Source organism: Pongo abelii, chromosome 10 (assembly GCF_028885655.2).
Source record: "Pongo abelii isolate AG06213 chromosome 10, NHGRI_mPonAbe1-v2.0_pri, whole genome shotgun sequence".
NCBI classification, from domain to species: Eukaryota; Metazoa; Chordata; class Mammalia; order Primates; family Hominidae; genus Pongo; species Pongo abelii.
Genome location: NC_071995.2, coordinates 109,661,423 through 109,685,062, shown reverse-complemented (window position 1 = coordinate 109,685,062; position 23,640 = coordinate 109,661,423). Strand labels below are relative to the sequence as shown.

At 47.0% G+C, this 23,640-nt stretch overlaps 1 protein-coding gene across 8 annotated transcripts in view; it reads right to left on the bottom strand.

Annotated features, from left to right (window-relative positions):
• CCDC63 (coiled-coil domain containing 63) overlaps positions 1-23,640 on the bottom strand; it is a 63,274-nt gene that overhangs the window by 6,819 nt on the left and 32,815 nt on the right. For 5 of the 8 annotated variants that reach the window (XM_054528237.1, XM_063711906.1, XM_054528242.2 and 2 more), the window contains 5 exons: positions 23,172-23,353; positions 20,177-20,358; positions 17,063-17,283; positions 8,211-8,285; positions 2,176-2,368 (listed from right to left, as the gene is read on the bottom strand). In XM_054528237.1, coding sequence (XP_054384212.1) covers positions 2,176-2,368; positions 8,211-8,285; positions 17,063-17,283; positions 20,177-20,358; positions 23,172-23,353 — 853 coding nt within the window. The remainder of the gene's footprint in view (positions 1-2,175; positions 2,369-8,210; positions 8,286-17,062; positions 17,284-20,176; positions 20,359-23,171; positions 23,354-23,640) is intronic. The other 3 variants (XM_054528239.1, XM_054528240.2, XM_054528241.1) reach the window with 1 other exon arrangement.

Sequence of the window (23,640 nt, the reverse complement as noted above, 5' to 3'; positions counted from 1 at the left end):
TTGTAACACAAAAGATAAATGATTGAGGGGATGGACGCCCTGTTTTCCACGATGTGGTTGTTGTGCGCTGCATGCCTGAATCACAATATCTCATGTACCCCAAAAATACACACCTATTATGTACCCACAAAATTTTTTAAAAAATTTTTAAAAGAGTGTCTCACCATGCCTAATTTGCACTATATGGTTTATCACATGGTTCACACTAACACATTGCTTTGCTAAGTTTGTTCTGTACCCTTTTACTGTAATAAATCATAGCCATATGTGTGACTATATACTGAGTTCTGGGAGTCCTCTAGCAAATCACTGAATGTGGCCAGGAGGCTAGAATGTGTTTGGGGAACCTCCCAAACACAGAGTGTATTAAGAATCTGATGTTTGGCCGGGCGCGCCTGTAATCCCAGCACTTTAGGAGGCCAAGGCGGGTGGATCATGAGGTCAGGAGATCGAGACCATCCTGGCCAACATGGTGAAACCCCATCTCTACTAAAAATACAAAAATTAGCTGGGCGTGGTGGCACGTGCCTGTAATCCCAGCTACTCGGGAGGCTGAGGCAGGAGAATCACTTGAACCAGGGAGTCAGAGGTTGCAGGGAGCTGAGATCACGCCACTGCATTCCAGCCTGGGCGACAGAGTGAGACTCCATCTCAGAAAAAAAAAAAAAAAAAAGAATCTGAAGTTTAACTCAAGGAGCAGTGGAAGCCATTCATTCCAAATTGTGAGGATCTATGCAGGCATGCCCCTCCCTGTCCACTCTGAGCTTAGGGTCAATGCCTAGAAATGTATGTGATTGCTAATAGATTTGCTACATGCCAGGCACTGCTCTGAGCACTTCATTCCTTCCTTTCTAATTTGTGTGCCTTTTATTTATTTTCCATGCTTTACTGCATCAGCTAGGGCTTCTAGTACAGCACTGAACAGGCATGGTGACAGCACGCAGACATCCCTTCCTTGTTCCTGATCTTAGGAGAAAAACATCCACTTCCCACTCCCAGCAGGAAGGATAAGGTTTGCTGTAGTTTTGGGTGGGTTTTTTTGTTTTGTTTTGTTTTGTTTTTTGGTTTGCTTGAGACAGAGTCTTGCTCTGTTACCCAGGCTGGAGTGCAGTGGCACAATTTTGACTGACTACAACCTCCACTTCTCGGGTTTGAGCAATCCTCCTGCCTCAGCCCCCTGAGTATCTGGGACTATAGCATACACCACCACGCCCGGCTAATTTTTGTATTTTTAGTAGAGACAGGGTTTCACCATGTTTGCCAGTCTGGTCTTGAACTCCTGACCTCAAGTGATCTGCCCGCCTCGGCCTCCCAAAGTGCTGGAATTACAGGCCACTGTGCCTGGCCTAGTTTTGGGTGTTTTTTTGTAGGTGTCTTTTATCAAGTTAAGAAAGTTTCCTTCTAGTTCTAGTTTGCTGAGAGTTTTCTTTTTTAAAATCATGAATGGATGTTGAATTTTATCAAGTGCTTCTGCATTTATTGAGATGATAATATCATTTTTCTCTAATAACTATACATTTATTTAAGCCTCCCAACAGTCTTACGAGGTAAATACTGGGTTCACACCAATTAAAAAAACAAAACAAAACTGAAGGCATTAAAAGAGACCCGTTTTTGCAGATCAAAAATCTGAAGCACAGTGAGGTTCAAAAACCTGCCCTGGCCAGGTGCAGTGGCTCATACCTGTAATCCCAGCACTTTGGGAGGCCAAGGAGGGCAGATCACTTGAGCAAAGGAGTTTGAGACCAGCCTGGGTAAGATCCTGTCTCTACAAAAAATACAAAAAATACAAAAAAATACAAAAAATACAAAAAATCAGCCGCGTATGGCGGCACATGCCTGTAGTCCCAGCTACTTTGGAGGTTGAGGTGGGAGGATCGCCTGAGCCCAATAGGTTGAGATGGCAGTGAGCCATGATTGCACCACTGCACTCCAGCCTGGACAACAGAGCAAGACAGTGTCTCAAAAGAAACAAAACAAAACCAAAAAACAAACCTGCTTAAGGCTCCAGAGCTGGTAAGTGTAGACCCAGGATTCAAACCCAGGCAGGCTGGCTTTAGTGCCCACACACTTCGCCACCAAGCTCACTACTCCATAAGAGCAAGTCCTTATGCCCAGTCACAGAAAGTTCTGGAAATGTTTCCTAAGACTCCAACAGGCCCCAGCTTGACTCACCAAAATACTGCGGAAGGTTGATGTCGGTGACTTTCCCCGTCTCCCCTAACTGCACCAGGATCTTGGTGGCATCACAGTTTATCTTCTTGAATAGTTTCTCCACTGAGTTCTTCAGTAGATCCAAGGTCTTGCTGACCTCCCTGTACTTGCTCTCATACATATCTGCCTCCTCCATGGTCTTCCTCAGTTTATCCTGGTGGCAGACCCCAATTCCCACCTGCTCAGGAGGACTTTCAGTGGGCAGGGTGTTTGGGACCCTCTGGGGTCAGGGTCTCCAAACTGCAGGTTTTCAAACCTCTGAGGGGACATGAGATCAATTAAATGGGTTCACATCGAATTTTGAAGAAATAAAATAAAATAGAATAGCATAGAAAGGGAGAGAAGAAAAAATACTAGTGTACATTGAGGGACTTAGGGGTAAATATTGTTCAATGTAAGTTTTGCTTCACTTACGTGTCTATGTGTGTCTACATGTCTACAGGATTATGATTTTTTTTTTTTTGAGACAGAGTCTCACTCTGTCACCCAGGCCAGAGTGCAGTGGCATGATCTCAGCTCACTGCAACCTCTGCCTCCCAGGTTCAAGCAATTCTCATGCCTCAGCCTCCCACGCAGGTGGGATTACAAGCAGGTGCCCCACCAGCTAACTTTGTGTGTGTGTGTGTTTAGTAGAGACACAGGCTGCTCTCAAACTGCCGATCTCAAGTGATCTGCCCACATTGGCCTCCCAAAGTGCTGAGATTACAGACATGAGCCACCACGCCCAGACTAGAATATTGTTTAAAAGCTGTTGACTCTTTTCTTAATTTTTATTTATTTATTTTTTTTGAGACAAGATCTCACTCTGCCATCTAGGCTCCAGGCCGGAGTTCAGTGGCCCAATCTCGGCTCACTGCAGCCTCAACTTCCTGGGCTCAAGCTATCCTCCCACATTAGCCTCCAGAGTAGCTGGGACTACAGGCATACGCTACCATGCCCAGCTAATTTTTGTATTTTTTTTAGAGATGGGGTTTTGCCATGTTGCCCAAGCTGGTCTTGAACTCCTGGATTCCAGCAATCCTCCCACTTTGGCCTCCCAATGTGCTGGGATTACAGGCATGAGCCACCTCGCCCAGCCAGTTCACTCATTTTTTAAAAAATGGTGGTCCACCTGAGGCCAGAAGTTCAAGACCATCCTGGCCAACATGGTGAAACCCTGTCTGTACTAAAAATACAAAAATTAGCTGGGTGTGGTGGCATGTCCCTGTAATTCCAGCTACTGGGGAGGAGGCAGGAGAATTGCTTGAATCCAGGAGGCAGAAGTTGCAGTGAGCCGAGATCATGCCACTGCACTCCAGTCTGGGCAACAGAGCGAGATTCTATCTCAAAAACAAAACAAAACAAAACAAAATGAAACAAAACAAACAAAAAAACGTGGTCCACAGGAAGAAATACATTGCAGCCAACACATACACAGCATACATACGTATGTTGTGTATGTAGATTTATCCATATTATCTAATCAAATGAATATAAAATTTCACAAATCAATATTTTAAAAAAATACAGTTGGGGTCTTGCTCTGTCACCCAGGCTGGAGTGCAGTGGTGTGATCATAGCTCACTGCAGCCTTGAACTCCTGGACTCAGGCGATCCTCCTGCCTCAGCCTCTTGAGCAGATGGGACTACAAGCATGCAACACCACACCCAGCTAAGTTTTTGGGGTTTTTTAAAATTTTGTAGAGATGGGATCTACTGGTCTTGAACTCCTGAGCTCAAGCAATCCTCCCGCTTCAGGGTCCCAAAGTGCTGGGATTACAGGTGTGAGCCACCATGCCGGTTCAAATCAATATTCTTTTTTTTTTTTTAAATGAAATTAGAGACAAGGTCTCAGTATGTTGCCCAAGCTGGTCTCAAACTCCTGGGCTCAAATGATCCTCCTCGGCCTCCCAAAGTTCTGGGATTAACAGATGTGAGCCACTGCACCCAGCCTCAAATCAATATTTTTATTATGTGTTCTAATATTTTCTCTTCTGTTCTGTTCTATCTCACTATTTTAAAATGTTGGTTACCATCCAATAAACTGATTTTACCATTCACAGTTTAAAACACATTGCCCTAGCTCAGTGGTTCTTAAAGTGTGGTCCCAGGACAAGCAGCATCAGCTTCACCTGGGAACTGTTAGAAATGCATATTCTTGGGCCCCACCTCAGTCTTACTCAGTCAAAGACCCTGGGGGTGGACCGGGCCACCTGGGTTTTAGCAAGCCTCCCGGTGATCCTGGTGCACAGTAAAGTCTGAGAAGCTCTGCCAGCCTGTTGGATCTCAACCTTGGCTTCACACTGGTATCACCTGGGAACTTTAAAAATATTTGCTGCGCAACCCCACCCTCGGCGATTCAGAGTCTTAATTGGCCTGGGGCGCAGCCTGGGCACCTGGGAGTTCTCATTAAAGCCTCCCAGGTGATTGTGACATGCAGCTGGACTGAGGATCACTGTTCTAGGGTATTTCCTTCACGGATTCCTGCCTCTCCCTCAGAGATCTTAGCTTGCAAAGGTGAACTGGACCCTGGATGAACCAGTCCCATTCCCACTGGTGAACTCTGCACGCACCATCCCGGATAATGATCCCAAGAGGTCAGCCCTATTCACACCCCTATTTTACAGGTGAGAAAACTGAGGCTCTGAGACACACAGCCACGAGAAGGAAGCCAGGAATTGAGCTCAGTCTCTCAACCAGCACATCAGGTGGCTTCCTCCACCTGGCTACTAGAATGTTTAGTTCCCAGGGCCGCAAATTTCCCATGTGACAACAAGAGCGGCCCTCTCTAAAGGTGCATTAGGCCAGGCTTGGTGGCTCACACCTGTAATCCCAGCACACTGGGAGGCTAAGGTGGGAGAGTCACTTGAGCCTGGGAGGTTGAGGCTGCAGTGAGCTGTGATCGCACCACTGCACTCCAGCCTGGGCGACAGAGCAAGACTCTGTCTCAAAAAATAAATAAATTATAATAAAAGTGCATTTAAGAAAATCACATTTTTTAAAAAATCACAGGATTCATTTTTAAAAAGTCAATGTTCAGCTTGATGTGCTGGTGATAATACATGTCTAGCTCCTAAAATATTCCAGGTACTTTACACACATCATCTGAACTCAGCCTTATAATCGGCCTAGTTTTCAGATGAGGAATGTTGAGGTAAGAGAAGAAAAGTGAACTCAGGTTTAGCTTCCCTGTACCAAGCTCATCCAAAGGCTTGACCTTGAGCTCGACTCTTTACTTGGGCAATTATTTAGTAACAAAGTGAGGGTGACTTACCAGTTTTTCTGGCTCACATGATAAACAACAACAGCAATAATAATAGCTACAATGTACAGCTGTCTGCATTACAGTGTGCCAAATGTATACATGTGTGATTTTATTCAACCTTCACAGCCCTAAGAAGTAGATATGATTATTATCCTCATTTTACAGATGAGAAACTGAAGCTCAGAGAGGTTGAGCCACTACCTCAAAGTCACAGAGCTAGGAAGTGACTTTTCTGCAAGTCATAGTCAGGCTCCCAGAGCTTGGTTGCTTAATTGCTATGCAAAACCCTCCCATGATGGATGTGGTCCCACCACTTCTCCCAAAGGGGAAGGAGATGATGAAATAAAGGGTTTCAAGAATAGAGCAGGTGGAAGTGATCTTTAGCAGGGCGTAGGAAACATCTGTGAGTCCACTGCTATCAAGACTAATTCTGGCCAGGCACAGTGGCTCACGCCTATAATCCCAGCACTTTGGGAGGCCAAGGCGGGCGGATCACCTAAGGTCAGAGTTGGAGACTAGCCTTGCCAACATGGTAAAACCCCGTTTCTACTAAAAATACAAAAAAATTAACCGGGTATGGTGGCACGTGCCTGTAATCCCAGCTACTCGGGAGGCTGAGGCAGGACAATCGCATGAACCCTGGAGGTGGAGGTTGCAGTGAGCCGAGATCGTGCCACTGCATTCCAGCTTGGGCGACAGAGCGAGACTCCGTCTCAAAATAAATAAATTAATTAAAATAAAAAATAAATTAAAAATCAAAGTTATCTCGGCATGGTGGTGTGCACCTGTAATCCCAGCTACTCAGGGGCTGAGGCAGGAGAATCGCTTGAACCCGGGAGGTGGACGTTGCAGTGAGCGGAGATCGCACCATTGCACTCCAGCCTGGGCAACAGAGTAAGACTCCGTCTAAACAAACAAACAAACAAACAAAACAATTATCCTGCTTAGAGTATCTGCATTTGAAAAGAAGCCCCTCAAAGTCATGCTAAAGCCAAAGCAACAAAAAGCTAGCGGAGGGGCTTCAGGCAGAGGCGGGGGAGATGTTTGGGGTTGCCTGATCAGCCTCTTCCAAGCCCCAAGATGTAGAGGGGCGCCAGTCTCAATCCCAACAAGAGTCTGGATTCTGGGTGGCCCCGAGTGAAGGACGTGGGCCCCCAGGCATCTGCCCAGCTTGGGGAGGGTCTCCGTGGACCCGGACCCTGCCTGGAACCCTGTTATTCTCCATACCCAGATACCCTGGAGATGCCGCTCTGAGCACCTCAATGGGCAGCATATGCTTTGCTGCCATCCAGTGGCCTACAGGAGAATAACACCGTGGTGGCCATCTCTGTCTCCCAGGTGCGCGTCACACAGAAAAAAAGCAGAAAACAGCCGCAAAGAAGGGAAGGGAAATGACTCCGGAGGGCAGTTCCCAGATCTTTGTCAGACATATGCTATTCACTCTTTCCTTATACCTCAGTAACAAAACTCTGATTGTATGTAGGGTGGCAATGTTACCAACTAAAAGTTACATTTCCAAACCTCTCTTGCAATAGGGGTGGCCAATTAAGTGTAAATACAGAAGTCATTGGCTGAGACTTCTGGCAAGGCACTTTTAAGCTGTCTGACTCTGCTAGTGAGGATTTGTTTTTTTGTTTTTTGTTTTTTGGTTTTTTTGGTTTTTTTTTTTTTGCAGCTCCCACTTTCTTCCTATCTGGAATGTATATGCAACGGCTGGATCTGTGGCAGCTACGATGCAACCATGAGCTGCCCTTGGAATATAAGTCACCCACTAAGGATGGCAAAACAGAAAGATAGATGGAGCCCAGGTCACTGATGACATCATAAAGATGCCATACCAGCCCTGAAGTGCCTATTTCCAGACTTATTTCCTTTTTTTTTTTTTTTTGAGACAGGGTCTCACTCTGTCGCCCAGTGCAGTGACACGATCTCGGCTCACTGCAACCTCCACCTCAAGGAGAAGGCTTCTCCACCTTAAGGAGAAGGCTTAAGCGATTCTCCTGCCTCAGACTACCAAGTAGCTGGGATTACAGCTGTGCGCCACTACCACCAGGCTAATTTTTGTATTATTAGTAGAGATGGGGTTTCACCAGGGTGGCAGACTTATTTCTTAAAGTAAATAAACTTGTATCTTGCTTAAGCCACTATTATTTGGAGTCCCTATTATTAGCAGCTGAATAAAACTCAAAACTTATACAATATCCCAGCTCCTTGATGTTGGTCAAGTGACTTAACTTCTGTGAACCTTAGCCTCTGCATCTGTAAAACGACGAGATCAACAGCACCTGCCGCCAGGATTCAATGAAAGTGCAAGCCAAGCTCTTAGCCCGGTGCCTCATACATGGTAATTACTCCAGAAATGTGTGTATTTGCTATTACTGATTGAGAACAGGGCACAGGCAGGACAAGGGGAAGAAAGAGGGAAAGAGGCAGAGATCCATGTGGAAGGAGCCCATCGGGGATGAAATTGTAGGCCCAAGAGCCCGGGCTGGACTCCCTGAAAAGGGGGGGCCTTTAGAATGGATGAAGGGACAGAATTCTACAATGACATTGTAGCAGAGGCTGCCTGGGACAAAATGTCAGGACATGTCTGGATGTGATCCAGGCCAGCCTCGAGTCATGGGGCAGACCTCTTACTGCTCCTGAGAATCAGCTGACAGATGCCTGACGGACAGACAGACAGAAGCTCCCGTCGGACACAGAGACAGACAACAGAAGCTCCCGCATCCCTCCCTCCCGATCCTGGTCTCACCTCCAGCTGTCTCAGGACAGAGCGGTTGTCATCGTGGGACCATTTCTGCTGGGATCGCAAAAGGATGATCTCGTCCTGCTCGGAAGAGAACAAGACCATGAGGAAAAGCAGGCTCTTTCCTCCCCACCGCTCCCAAAAATAAGTATGCGCCTCAAAGAGTCGATGAGGATTTCAATGATCCGTTTCAAGGAGCCCCGAACACCTGGGCCCCTCTTAGGCCTGTGAGGTTATTTTTTTTTTTCTTCTGATGTTTCTTAAGTAAAAGGAGGGTGAGAGCATGAAAGGGGATGGGAGGGGTGAGTCATCCTTTCTTTTTTTCTTTTTTGAGATGAAGTCTCGCTGCGATGCCTAGGCTGGAGTGCAATGGCACAATCTTGGCTCACTGCAACCTCCTCCATCTCCCAGGTTCAAGCGATTCTCCTGCCCCAGCCTCCTGAGTAGCTGGGACTACAGGCGCGCACCACCAAGCCCAGCTTTTTGTATTTTTACTAGAGACGGGGGCTTCACCATATTGGTCAGGCTGGTCTCAAACTCCTGACCTCAGGCGATCTGCCTGCCTCAGCCTCTTCTGGAAAATTCTAGAACAATGCAGTCAATAGAATTTTCTGTTCTGATGGTAATGTCCTATCCACCCTAATACTATAGTCACTAGCCACATGGTGCTGAGCACTTGAAATATGACTGGTGCCACTAGGAACTAATTTTTTTTTTTCTTTTTTTATTTTTATAGAGATGAGGTCTCACTATATTGCCCGGGCTGGTCTCGAACTCCTGCACTCAAGCAATCCTTCCACCTCAGCCTCCCAAAGTGCTGGGATTACAAGCATGAGCCACCGTGCCCAACCTCTGATGAACTAATTTTTAGATATTATTTAATTTCAGTTAATGTAACTTAAAAAGCCACACGTGGCTGGTGGCTATGGTATTGAACAGTGTGGCTGTGGAGTGGGAGTTCTCAAACCTGAGCATACTCTCAGACTCTCCAGAGTCACCTGGAGGCTTGTGAAAATGCAGAATGCCAGGCCCCATGCCCAGGGCTTCTGATTCTGTTGGTCTGTGTGGGGCCTAAGAATGTACATTTCTAACAAGTTCCCAGGTGATACTGCCACTGCTGTCCCAGGGACCAGCTTTGAGAACCACTGGGCTTAAACCATGTGCCCTGACAGAAAAAGGCACACACCTTTCGACTGAGCAATCTCATGCCTAGGACTCTGTCTCATGGAAATAACAGAACAGGTCGGCAAAGGTGGACCCTCAGGGATGTCTGTTGTATTCTTGTTTATAGCGGCCCCCAGTTGGGGACAATCCAAATGTCTACTGATAGGGGGTCAGTTAATGATGGCACATTCATAAAACAGGGGAGAGGGTCTTAGGTTAAAATATGGCTAAAATGCAGATTCCTGGCCCATCCACAGGGAAGCTAGGTCTGTAGGTATGGGAGGGGTTCTGGGGAATGTGCTTTTCTTCTTCTTCTTCTTCTTTTTTTTTTTTTTTTTTTTTGAGAAAGGTTCTGTCTCTGTCACCCAGGCTGGAGTGCTGTGGCATAATCACGGCTCACTGAAGCCTTGACTGCGATCCTCCCATCTCAGCCTCTCAAGCAGTTGGGACCACAGGCACATGCCTGACTAATTTTTAAAAAAATTTTCTGTAGACACGGAGTCTTACTATGTTCCCCAGGCTGGTCTTGAACTCCTGTGCTCAAGCAATCTTCCTGCCTCAGCCTCCCAACGTGCTGGGATTACAGGTGTGAGCCACTGTGCCTGGCCAGGAATGCATTTTTTTGTTTTTTGGTTGGTTTGTTTATTTGTTTGTTTGTTTTGAGACAAGCTCTCGCTCTGTTGCCCAGGCTGGAGTGCAGTGGCTGTGATCTCAGCTTACTGCAACCTCTGCCTCTTGGGTTCAAGCGATCCTCCCATCTCAGCCTCCTGAGTAGCTGGGACTGCAGGCATGAGCCACCACGCCCAGCCTGGAATGTGCATTTTTAAGAAGCATCTTGTGATTCCATACTACAGAGCAGCTAGGGTCTCCAGAAGCCATTAAAAAAACACAGTGGGCTGGGCATGGTGGCTCACGCCTGTTATCCTAGTGCTTTGGGAGGCCAAGGCGGGCAGATTGCTTGAGTCCAGGAGTTCGAGACCTGCCTGGGCAATATGGTGATATCCCATCTGCCAGGTGTAGTGGTACACGCCTGTAGTCCCCAGATACTCGGGAGGCTGAGGTAGGAGAATCCCTTGAGCCCAGGAGGCGGAGGTTGCAATGAGCTGAGATCCCGCCACTGCACTCCAGCTAGGAGACAGAGCAAGACCCTGTCTCAAAAAAAAAAAAAAAAAAAAAAAAAAAAAAAAAAAAAAAGGGAGGAAAAAATAGAAGATGCCGGTATCTATGGTAAATTGTTGGGAAACAAAAGATTTACAAAACAGCATGAACTGTCTAGTATGATCTAGTACTACAAATAGGCTTGTAAATGGGCATGTGTGTGTGTGTGTCTGTGTGTCTGTGTGTGCACACGTGTAACCACACACTGCCTTCATAAAGCAGTGTCAACAAAATGTTTATTATCTCCAGGTCATGATATCTTGGTGACTTTTAATTTTTCTTTATGTTTTTCTGAATTGCCTACACTTTCCCACAGGTGTATAATAATATATTTACATAATTTGGAAAATTCTACAAAGATCAAATACAAACCCAAATCAGGAAGAATCCCATCTCCTAACATAGCATTGCTTCATGTTTTTGGTAAGAGCTCTATCTTGCTTTTTTTCCCCCTGTAAAGATTGGAAGGCTCATCTCCTTTAATTTAAAAAAATTTTTTTTGAGACAGGGTCTTGCTCTCTTGCCCAGGCTGCAGTGCAGTGGTGCAATCTTGGCTCACTACAGCCTCGACCTCCCAGGCTCAAGCAATCCTCCCACTTCAGCCTCCTGAGTAGCTGGGACTACAGGCACACACCATCACACCCAGCTAATTTCTTTTTGTGTTTTGTATTTTGTGTAGAGATGGGGTTTCACCATGTTGCCCAGGCTGGTCTCAAACTCCTGGGCTCAAGTGATCCGCCCACCTCGGCCTCCCAAAGTGCTGAAAATTTTTAATTTTTAAAAAAGCAAGAAAGAACTCTACCAAAAAGATGAAACAATGCTATGTCCATGTGATGGAATTATTCCTGATTTGGGGGTTGTATTTATACTTTTTAGTATTTTTCAAATTGTGAAAAAAAATTCTAATCGGAAAAAAATATATTATTTTGGAAAAAGAAAAAAAGAAAGGAATTGAGTCTTCCGATCTTTACAGGGCAGGGGTGGGGTGGGGGATCTCTACCAAAAAGATGAACCAATGCCATATCCAGGTGATGGGATTCACATTGAGACTTTTTACTATTTTTCAAACTGCATCAATAACCTGAGTCGATGGCGCCGCTCCCCTGCTCGGAGATCTCCCATGGCCCCTGCCTCTCTGAGACATGGCCAAAACCTCTTCTGGAAATGTGCCCAGCAGCCCTCACCTCCCAGATTCATCTCCTCTCCCTCCCATGTCTCTCTCTGCGAGCCAGACAGCCTGGCCTGCTTGCAAGCTGCGTCAGGGCCTTTGTGTGTGCTGTTTCCTCTGCCTGGAGCATTCTTCCCCAGAGATCTGGACAGCTCAATCCCTCACCTGTAAGTTCACTCAGATCTTAACTTCCCAACTGCCTGGGGCCCCCAACCAGCTCCAAAACCCGTCTTACGCTGTGCTACTTCCTCTTTTTACTCACACTGCATCTCCCTTTCTAACTTACTCTATAATTTACGTAAGTATTGGGCTTGTTGTTTATTGTCTGTTTCTCCCTGCCAAAACAGCAGTTCTGTGAGGGCTGAACTTTTTGTCATCCTGTTCACTGCCACATTATCAGGGTCTAGAGCAGTGTCTGGAACACAGTAGGTGCTCAATAAATACTTGCTGGATGAACGAATAACCAAAAGGACATTTGCTTCAATCAGATACACAACTTTATATGATAATAACCATGGTACATTTTAAAAGCACAACCAATGACACCAGCCTGGGCAACACACTGAAACCTCATCTCTGCAAAAAATACAAAAATTAGCTGGGTGTGGTGGTGTGCGCCTGTAGTCCCAGCCACTCTGGAGGCTGAGATGAGACTATCACCTGAGCCAGGGAGATTGAGGCTGGAGTGAGCCAAGATCAAGCCACTGTACTCCAGCCTGGGTGACAGTGTGAGATCCTGCAAAAAAAGAAGAAAGAAAAAGAAAGAAAAAGGAAGGAAGGAAGGAGGGAGGGAGGGAGGGAGGGAAGGAAGGAAGGAAGGAAGGAAGGAAGGAAGGAAGGAAAGAAGGAAGGAAGGAAAGAAGGACCAAAAAAAGTTGGAAGTTGGAAGGAAATATTTCAGAATGTCACCAGTGATTGTCTCAGGCAATGGGATAGTGGGTGGTTTAAAATTCCTTCCATCCTTAGTTGCTTTCCAGATTCTCTACAGTGAGCGTATCTTTGTCCTGTAACATTTTTTGCAAAATTAAGTCTTACCATTGGAAATCAGTGCTCTCTGGACTTATTCAACAGGCATTTGCAGCTCTATTTGAGCCCAAAAAGTCACAGTTATGTAACCTTAACAAAGAGCTTGGAAGCTACTGTTCTGTCCAAACATCACTCTACAGATGGGGAAACTGAGGCCCAGAGAGGGCAGCGCTTACCCATCTTAGACATATTTGTCATGACTCTAAGGAAGAGGGTCCCCTTATGAGGAGTGGGGAAAATCAAGGCCAATTCAACTCAGGAATATTTTCTATCAGGTCAGGATATCCAGCCGGGGTCCTCACACCCCTCTGCTAGGGCTTGTCCTCGGTGTCCCACTGGGACCCGAGAATTCAGAGTCCTGCCCACTTCCAGGCCTGCCCGCAAAGACCTTCCCTGCAATACCGCAAATGGCCGCCAGAGGACAGTGGTGACGCGCCTGAACCTCAGTTAGCAACTCAAAGGCCCGCTAAACTCTGCGGGCCCTGGAGCACTTCAGCCTGGCTGGTGTCTGTGAGCGAAGCGGCAGCCTATGGCTCCGTTTGTAGGAACTCGGATTCCCGCGGGAATGTGGGCGGGAGGTGTCAGATCTGATTTTCCAAGAAAAACCAGAAATTCAGAGTTTCATGTGGAATATCCTGGTTTTTAAATCACTGCCACTAAGAATTTAACAACTTGGGGAGGTGGAAGAGACCAAACGAAACTAAAAAAGAAGGCTGGGGCCGGGCGCGGTGGCTCACGCCGTATTCCCAGCATTTTGGGAGGTCGAGGCGGGCGGGTCACGAGGTCAAGAGATTGAGACCATCCTGGCCAACATGGTGAAACCCCGTCTCTACTAAAAATATAAAAATTAGCTGGGCATGGTGGCGCGTGCCTGTGGTCCCAGCAACTCAGGAGGCTGGTTTATGAGACTCCGCCCCCAGCCCTCTAGGGAGGGGTGAAGTCAGATGTTAGAATCCTAATTGTTTTTAATTAAAAAAAATTTTTTTAACCTGATCCCTTAGTCTGAGCAAAGGTGCCAGAAGAAGGCAAAAAGGTAGGGTCCCAGCCCCCGCCCATGGCCCATCCCACCCCCACTCCTTCATCCAGGTCTGCTCCGTTTCCTATGTTTTATATACCAGTGTTTCCTCATAACATGGGATTAAACAAAAACGTTTTGTATGGCCGGGCGTGGTGGCTCATCCCTGTAATCCCAACACTTTGGGAGGCCGAGGCAGGCGGATCACCTGAGTTCAGGCGTTCAAGACCATCCTGGCCAACATGGTGAAACCTTGTCTCTACTAAAAATACCAAAATTAGCCAGGCGTGGTGGCTCATGCCTGTAGTCCCAGCTACTCCAGAGCCTGTGCAGGAGAATCGCTTGAACCCGGGAGGTGGAGGTTGCAATAAGCCAAGATCGTGCCACTACAGTCCAGCCTGGGTGACAGAGCAAGACTCTGTCTCAAAAAAAAAAAAAAAAGAAAAGAAAAAAAAGTTTTGTAGCTTTTTAAATAAAAGTTTGAAACTTTTTTTACAAAAAGAGTTTGGACTTGGAAGACTCCTCTAGTCCAAGTGTGTGTGCCATTTGACAGATAGAGACACTGAGTCCCAGAGTGCCTGCACTTGTCCTTGTGCGGGAGATGCTGTGCGACTGCAGGAGGAAAGGATGAGAGCAGCCTCAAGGTGAATGGGAGGTCAAGGTCATTTCTGGGGAAGAACCATTTCCTGTGCCTGTCCTGGACCCTTGTCCAGGAAGACCTCCTTCTGGGAGGGGGACAGAGAGTGGCATGAGGGTCCTTCAAGTCTGTCTTCCCCACCCCCGGGTGCACCTCCCACCCCACACCTCCCCATGCCCTGCCTGGGACCTGCAGGGCTTGCACCAATGGGCTCCCTTGTGCTTGGCTGCTGAGTAGCCAGCCAGTGGGAGGCACAAGTGGGAGATAAAGGGTGGGAGGAGAGGGAGGTTGGGGTATTTGCCACCCCCTGGGCCCGTCCCTAATTTGGCTGCACCCCTCCAGGAAGGGCATAGCAGGCAGCCATATCCTCATTCCTCCCTCCCCTGACCCATTTCTGGAGCTCTGGATACTCCCGCATGCTCCCTTCTTAATTTCCTTAGATGTCTGGAAACAGTCCCTTTTTAAAAACTCTCCTCAATTTACCCATTTTATTTTTGAGCTTTGGTGGTTTTTTGGGGTGGGTTTTTTTTTGTTGTTTTTTTTTTTTTGAGATGGAGTATCCCTCTATCGCCCAGGCTGGAGTGCAGTGGTGCCATCTTGGCTCACTGCAACCTCCGCCTCCTGGGTTCAAAGGATTCTCCTGCCTCAGCCTCCCAAATAGTGGGATTGCAGGTGCAGGCCACTAAACCCAGCTCATTTTTGTATTTTTAGTAAAGACAGGGTTTTACTATGTTGCCTAGGCTGGTCTCGAACTCCTGAGCTCAGGTGATCCACCCGCCTCAGCCTTCCAAAGTGCTGCAATTACAGGTGTGAGCCACTGTGCCTGACCAATTTACCCATGTTGGCTGTGCTGTTTCCTGTGACAACCCTAATTGATAAAGTCACCTTCACTCCATTTTTTGCAGCCACATGGACTGTTATTATCTATAATGGTTTTCTGTAAACCAAGCCAATCTGTTTATTATGTTTATTATTCTTTGTTTACTGTTATTATTACTTACTACCCTAAGTAAATATCCATTAAATCACAAGTTTGCTCTGCAAGCTCTATTATTCCTTTAAAAATTAATTCGTCACTAGTAAATGAAAATGTTTTCACCTATATTCTAGCTGCAATCTATTTGCACATGGCCAGCGTGCATGCCCCACATTTGGGAAACAGTGACATATTGCAAAGGAAAGCAGCTCCCCTCATCACGTAAGCAGAGGACAGGTCCTGCAGAAGAAGGACTAATGAAGTCCCAGAGGAGGCGACATTTGTGCAGGGTCAGGACTAATGAGCAGGATTTCATCAGAAAAGAAAAGGAGGGGAGGGAGAGGGAACAGCACGGGAAGGCACTGGTGGAGGGAAATGCATGGGACAGCTGGGGCTGGCAGCAGCAGAGGGTGTCTTGGAGGTCATAACAGGACCTGTGTCTGCAAAGGCAGGTAGAAGCCAAATTTTGAAGGGGCTGGAATGTCACACTGAAGGGTTTAGACTCTATTCCATGCAGACAGTTCCAAAGGATGTTTATTTATGTACTGGAGTGTAAATAGCCCAGGAAGCCAATGACATTTGAGAAATTATGGGTTCAACAAAGGTAGACAGGCTTCTTTACTGCAGGACTTGTCAGGGCCTGTGCATCAAGTCTCACCAAGATAAGAATGAGTTCTCACTCCTCGAAACTGTTGATTAACAAGGGTCAGGTAAGGGGCCAAATAAGAAATACTTTCAGCTTTGCAGGTCCCTCTTGCATATTTCTCTCTCTCTCTTTTTTTTTTCTTCTCACAATCCTTTAAAAATGTAAAAATCATTCTTAGCTCATGGGCTACACAGAAATAGCCATGGACTGTAGTTTACTGAATGCTGGTTAATAAAACATGCCATGGATTATAAAGTCACTATTGGGTTGGGGGACATGAATACATGAAATGTATCTATACATTGAAAGACAATTACAGGCCAGGTGTGGTGGCTTACATCTATAATCCCAGCACTTTGGGAGGCTGAGGCAGGTGGTGGATCACTTGAGGCCAGGAGTTTGAGACAAGCCTGGCCAACATGATGAAACCCCATCTCTACTAAAAATACAAAAAAAAAAAAAAAAATAGCAGGGCGTTGTGGCAGGCGCCTGTAGTCCCAGCTACTCCAGAGGCTGAGGCAGGAGAATCTCTTGAACCAGGGAGGTGGAGGTTGCAGTGAACCAAGATCATACCACTGCACTCCAGCCTGGATGACAGAGCAAGACTCCGTCTCAAAAAAATACAAATAAAAAGTAAGGGGACACTGGGCGCAACGGTTCACACTTGTAATCTCAGTACTTTGGGAGTCCAAGGTGGGAGGATTGCTTGAGGTCAGGAGTTCGAGACCAGCCTGGGCAACATGGCAAAATTCCAACTCTACAAAAAATACAAAAATTAGCCGGGCATGGTGGTGCACACCTGTAGGTCAAGCTACTCAGGAGGCTGAGATGCAAGGATCATTTCAGCCTGGGAGGTCGAGACTGCAGTGAGCCAATATCGCACTACTGCACTCCAGCCTGGGTGACAGAGTAAGATCCCGTCTCAAAAATAAAATGTAGGGGGAACAGAGTGGTGTTGGCCAAACTGCTTTCTGTAGTGCCTCTCACAGAGCCTTCCTAGGAGACTGCCCTGGAAAGGCTGCTGTGGACACAGGGGCCCAGGGCCTGGGAAAGCAGAGCCGCCCTGACCTGGATTCGTTGGGTCCTCTTGTGCATCATCTCCATGTCGTTGTTGAGCTCCGTGACATATGTGAACCGAGCAAAATTCTTCTCCTCCTTGGCCAGAAAATCTTCAATGAGCTGGTTTAGGTTCCCACTCTCAGCTAGCTTCAGCAGCCGGAGGTGGGCCACCTCGTAGCTCTCAAAACTCTCTCCCCTGTTCTTCTTGACATGCTTCTTTGCCTTGAGAGCTAGGAAAGGAAAAATCAGCCACTGTGACACTCAAAAGGAAGCACCTCAGATCCGTGCCAGGCAGACAGTAACGTGATCAATATTATTGTGGCCAGCCATGGTGACTCATGCCTGTAATCCCAACACTTTGGGAGGCCAAGGCAGGCAGATCACCTGAGGTCAGGAGTTCCAGACCAGCCTAGCCAACATGGCGAAACCCTGTCTCTACTAAAAATGCAAAAATTAGCCAGGTGTGGTGGCACATGCCTGCAATCCCAGCTACATGGGAGGCTAAGCTGGGAGAATTGCTTGAACCTGGGAGGCAGAGGTTGCAGTGAGCTGAGTTTGCACCACTGCACTCCAGCCTGGGCAATGGAGCAAGACTCCATCTCAAAAAAAAAAAAAAAAAAAATCTATCTATCTATCTATCTATCTATCTATCTATCTATCTATCTAGTAGTATGCTTTAGGGATGAGGCTAGATGTTTTCAGGAGATAGAGCAGAAGCTTCACCCATCATTCATTTCACAAATATCTCATGAAGCATTTACTATGAGCCACACACTGTGCTAGGCACTGCTGATACAAAATCCCTGCCCTGGCCGGGCATGGTAGCTCACACCTGTAATCCCAGCACAGGGATTGAGCCCTGGAGTTCAAGACCAGCGTGGACAACATAGCAAGACCCCACCTCTACAAAAAATTTTTTTAATTAGGCAGGGTGCACTGGCTCCCACCTGTAATCCCAGCACTTTGGGAGGCCATGGCAGGTGGATCACGAGGTCAAGAGACTGAGACCATCCTGGCCAACATGGTGAAACCCCGTCTCTTCTAAAAATACAAAAATTAGCTGGGTGTGGTGGCGCATGCCTGTAGTCCCAGCTACTCAGGAGGCTGAGGCAGGAGAATCACTTGAACCCAGGAGGTGGAGATTGCAGTGAGCCGAGATTGCGCCACTGCACTCCAGCTTGGAGGCAGAGCAAGACTCCGTCTTAAAAAAAAGAAATTTTAAAAATTAGCCAAGTGTCGTGGTGAATGCCTGTGGTCCTAGCTACTCAGGAGGCTGAGGCAGGAGAATCACTTGAACCCAGGAGGTGGAGGTTGCAGTGAGCCGAGATTGCGCCACTGCACTCCAGCCTGGAGGCAGAGCAAGACTCCGTCTTAAAAAAAAAAAATTTAAAAATTAGCCAAGTGTCGTGGTGAATGCCTGTGGTCCTAGCTACTCAGGACGGCAAGGTGGGAGGATGGCTTGGGCCTAAGAGGTCAAGGCTGAAGTGAGCTGTGACTGTCACACCACTGCACTCCAGCCTGGGAGAAAGAACAAGACCCTGTTTCTTTAAAAAAAAAAAAAGGGATCTTTTAGGCACACCTGACCATGTGACCTTTTTACAGGTTGTGGCTCCCCACTGTTCTGGGGAGGCTCAGGTGATCCTCCAACCTCAGACTCCCCAGTAGCTGAGACCACAGGCAAATGCCACCATGCCCAGCAGTTTATCCCAAACACCTGTTTTTCCTCTGGGTGTCTAGAATTTTGGTATGTGCTAGGCAGAGGGTGTCTACACGACCAGCCCCCGGTAAGAATTTGGGGTACTGAATCTCTAGTATACCCCACTATGAGATAACCTTTTTTTTTTAAGAGACAGGGTCTCACTCTGTCACCCAGGCTGGAGTGGCGCAATCATAGCTTGCTGCAGCCTCAAACTCCTGGACTTAGGATCTGCTTTTTTCTACCCCTCAGCACCTTGTCACCATCAGACCTCCGGAGATCAAGCCATCCTCCCATCTCAGTCTCCCGAGTAGCTGGGACCACAGGCATGTACCACTATGCCCAACTAATTTTTTTTTTATTCATTATAGAGATGGGGTCTTGCTCATTTGCCCAGGCCAGTCTCAAACTCCTGGCCTCAAGTGACCCTCCCAACTTGGCCTCCCAAAGCACTGGGATTACAGGCATGAGCCACCATGCCCAGCCTAGTAGATAACTCTTGACATGTGTGGTCACAGATCCTGGAAGAACCGTGTGTGCTCAGTGTGACTGTACTTGGAAACTTGTGCCCAGTTTCCTCCAGACGCCGGACCGTACACCTTCTCCCTGTGCTGATCTTGCTTGGCGCCTTTTCACAGTAATGCATCGCAGCCATGAATGTGCCTCAGTGCTGAGTCCTGCGAGATATTCTAGTGAATCATCAAACCTAGAGATGAACCTGGGGACCCCTGACAATAAGTCTCCCTCTAAATAATAGAAAGAGAGCCCCAGATGAAGACACACGCTGCAAATTAGGATTGGCAGATAAAATAGAGGGTTCTTAGTTAAATTTGAATTTCAGACAAATATATTTTTAAGTATAAATATGTCCCAATTATAGATAAACAAACAAGTTTTATCATAAGCATGTCCCAAATGCTGCATGAGACATAGTTATCCTAAACATTTATTTATTGTTTATTTGATATTTAAATTTAACTAGGCTTTTTTTTTTGAGACAGGGTCTCAGAGTCTTATTCTGTTGCCCAGGCTGGAGTGCAGTGGCATGATCTTGGCTCATTGCAACCTCTGCCTCCTGGGTTCAAGTGATTCTCCTGCCTCAGCTTCCCAAGTAGCTGGGATTACAGGCACTCACCACCATGTCCAGCTAATTTTTTTGTATTTTTAGTAGAGACAGGGTTTCACCATGTTGGTCAGGCTGTTCTCAAATTCCTGACCTCAAATGATCAGCCTGCCTTGGCCTCCCAAAGTGCTGGGATTACAGGCGTGAGCCACCATGCACAACCTTAACTAGGCATCTTATATCTTCATTTGCTAAATTTGACAACCACAAGGAGACTTGGGCACCTTCACTTAAAAAGAGAGAAAGAGAGAAAGAAGGCAAGAAAGAGAGCGAGAGAGCACAAGCTTGCTCCTGGAGGGTGTACCTTCCTCCCTTTTGGCCTGCTCCTCAAATTCATTGCGATCATTCAGCTTGACAAGCAGGAAGGACTTGAGCTTGTTCTCGTGGGCATAGAGACGCTCCAGCTCTCGGATCTCCAGGTTGTACTGAGAGGTGTCCTTCTTCTGGCGGTCCTTCATGGCAGCCATTCGAGCCATGGCCTCCACCCTGGGCAAAGGGAGTACAGAGCCTGAGCATCTGAGGCTCCTCCTCTCTACTTCCCTTTCCCTGCCAGTCCAGAAGGCCTTCCTGCCTAGAGAATGACTATCACTTTTATTAATCATAAAGGTTTCTCAGTGTGTAAAAACAATCCTCCTTACCTGAACAACAGGAGGTGTAAGCTCTAGATCACTCCCAGAAATGATTTTCCTATCATTATCATCATCATTGCCTTCAGCGTCACCATCATCATCATTACCACCACCACCATTACCACTATCACCATCACCATTATCACCATCACTACCATCACCATCATCACTGTCACCATCATCATCACCACCACCATCACCATTATCACCACTATCATCACCACCATCACCACCACCACCCCACCATCACTATAACCATCATCACCATCATCACTATCATCACCACCATCACCATCACTATCACCATCATCACCACCACCATTACCACAATCATTACCATCACCACCATTACCATCACCACCACCACCATTATCAACATCATTACCATGACCACCATCACCATCATCACCACTGCCACCATTACCATTACCACTATCATCATCACCATTATCACCATCATCACTACCATTACCATCATCACTGTCACCATAACATCCTCACCACCATCACCATTATCACCACTATCATCACTATCACCATCATCACCATCATCACCGCCACCACCATCACCATCATCACCACCACCACCATCACCATCACCATACCACCATCACCATCATCACCGTCACCACCATCACCACTATCATCACCACCACCATCACCATCATCACCACTGCCACCATTACCATTACCACTATCATCATCACCATTATCACCATCATCACTACCATTACCATCATCACTGTCACCATAACATCCTCACCACCATCACCATTATCACCACTATCATCACTATCACCATCATCACCATCATCACCGCCACCACCATCACCATCATCACCACCACCACCATCACCATCACCACACCATCACCACCACCACCATCACCATCATCACCGCCACCACCATCACCACTATCATCACCACCACCATCATCATCACCACACCATCACCACCACCACCATCACCATCATCACCATCACCACCATCACCACTATCATCACCACCATCACCATCACCATCACCACCATCACCACTATCATCACCACCATCACCATCACCATCACCACCATCACCACTATCATCACCACCATCACCATCACCATCACCACCATCACCACTATCATCACCACCATCACCATCACCATCACCACCATCACCACTATCATCACCACCATCACCATCACCATCACCACCATCACCACTATCATCACCACCATCACCATCACCACCACCATCACCACATCACAACCATCACCATCCTCATCACCACCATCACCATCATCATTACCACCACCATCACCACCATCACCACTATCATCACCACCATCACCATCACCACCACCATCACCACATCACAACCATCACCATCCTCACCACCACCATCATCACCATCACCATGACCCCCACCACCATCACCATTACCACCATCATCATAACCATTATCACTACCATCACCAATATCATCACTGTCACCATCATCATCCTCACCACCGCCATCACCATTATCACCATTATCATCACCACCGTCACCATCACCACCATCACCACCACCACCATCATCATCACCATTATCACCATCATTACCATGACCACCATCACCATCACCACCTCACCATCATCACCACCACCATCACCACCTCACCACCATCACCACCACCACCATCACCACCTCACCATCATCACCACCACCACCATCACCACCACCATCACCACCTCACCATCATCATCACCTTCCTAATCACCACTATCACCATCCTCATCACCATCATCACCATCACCATCACCATCCTCATCATCACCATCATCACCATAACCATCATCATTATCACCACCACCACCACCATCATCACCATCATTATCACCATCATCATCATCATCATTACCATCACCATTATCACCATCATCACCATGATTACCATCACCATCATTATCATTATCTTCCTAATCACCACTATCATCCCCATCATCACCATCACCATCATCGCCACCACCGTCACCACAGTCATTATCATTACCATTACCATTATTCACCGTCATCACCATCACCATCATCACCATTATTACCATCATTATCGTCACCACCATCATCACCACTTATCAATTACTGTGTCCCAGGCACTACTTTACATGTATATATTATTTAATCCTCTTTACCATCTAAAGAGTTCCTACAACAATATAGTAGTGATGAAACCAGGATTTAAACCCAGATCTGACTCTGAAGCCTATGCCCTTCACAGCCAAACTATATGCCTTTTGCTCCTATGAGTGTGAAGCCAGCAGAGACCCAGATTGAGAAAGATCCCCTTGGACTAGAGGCAGGGGAACTTGGAGGAGATGGTACAGCACAGAGGTTTGAATCTCAACTTCACCACAATCAGCACTTACCTGGATCTCAGGTAGGCATTTTAGCATCTCTAAGCCTGCATGTTCCGGTCTGTAAAATGGGGATAATAACTCCTAGGCCAGTTGTGAGAGTTAAAACAATACCCACCAGAGTACCCAGCATCATGCCTGGCACACAGTCAGTGCTCAGAATTATCACTACTATGATTTAAGATTCTCCAACACACAACAACCAGGGACAGTGGTGGCTCAGAGGAGGAAGCTAGATGCTCAGCAAGGGGCTAAAAGACCTCACTGCCCCTGGACCTATCCCCAGCCCACCTCTGCTCATAGGCCTGAGAAGATTGCTCAATGGCCAAGTTCATGGTTTTCTTCTGCATCAACAGGCAGTGCTGGAGCTGCTGGTAGACATTGTCATAAGCAGCCTTCTCAAATCGTAGGTCTTCAATCTCCTTCCGGAGCTTGGCATTAGTGGTCAGCATCTTGTCAAAGTGAACAGTGACCTGTTGAAAGGGCCATACTTCAAAACAGGTCTCATTTCTGGGGTGTAAGACAAGCTACCAGAAGGCACCTGGAGGGCTGTCAGGTCTTTGCCCCACCTCATACCCAAGGGCCATGGAAGAGTGGCTGGAGCACTAGGCAAGAGGCTCAACTGGTTGGAGCCAGTTGAGTGGCCCACCAACTGGCTAAGGGCTCTTTAGTGGATCCTTTTTACTACTGTATTTCAAATTCCTTAACTACTTTTAGACCTAAGTTCCAGCTGTAGGCAATTAACAGAGGAGTGGGGAAC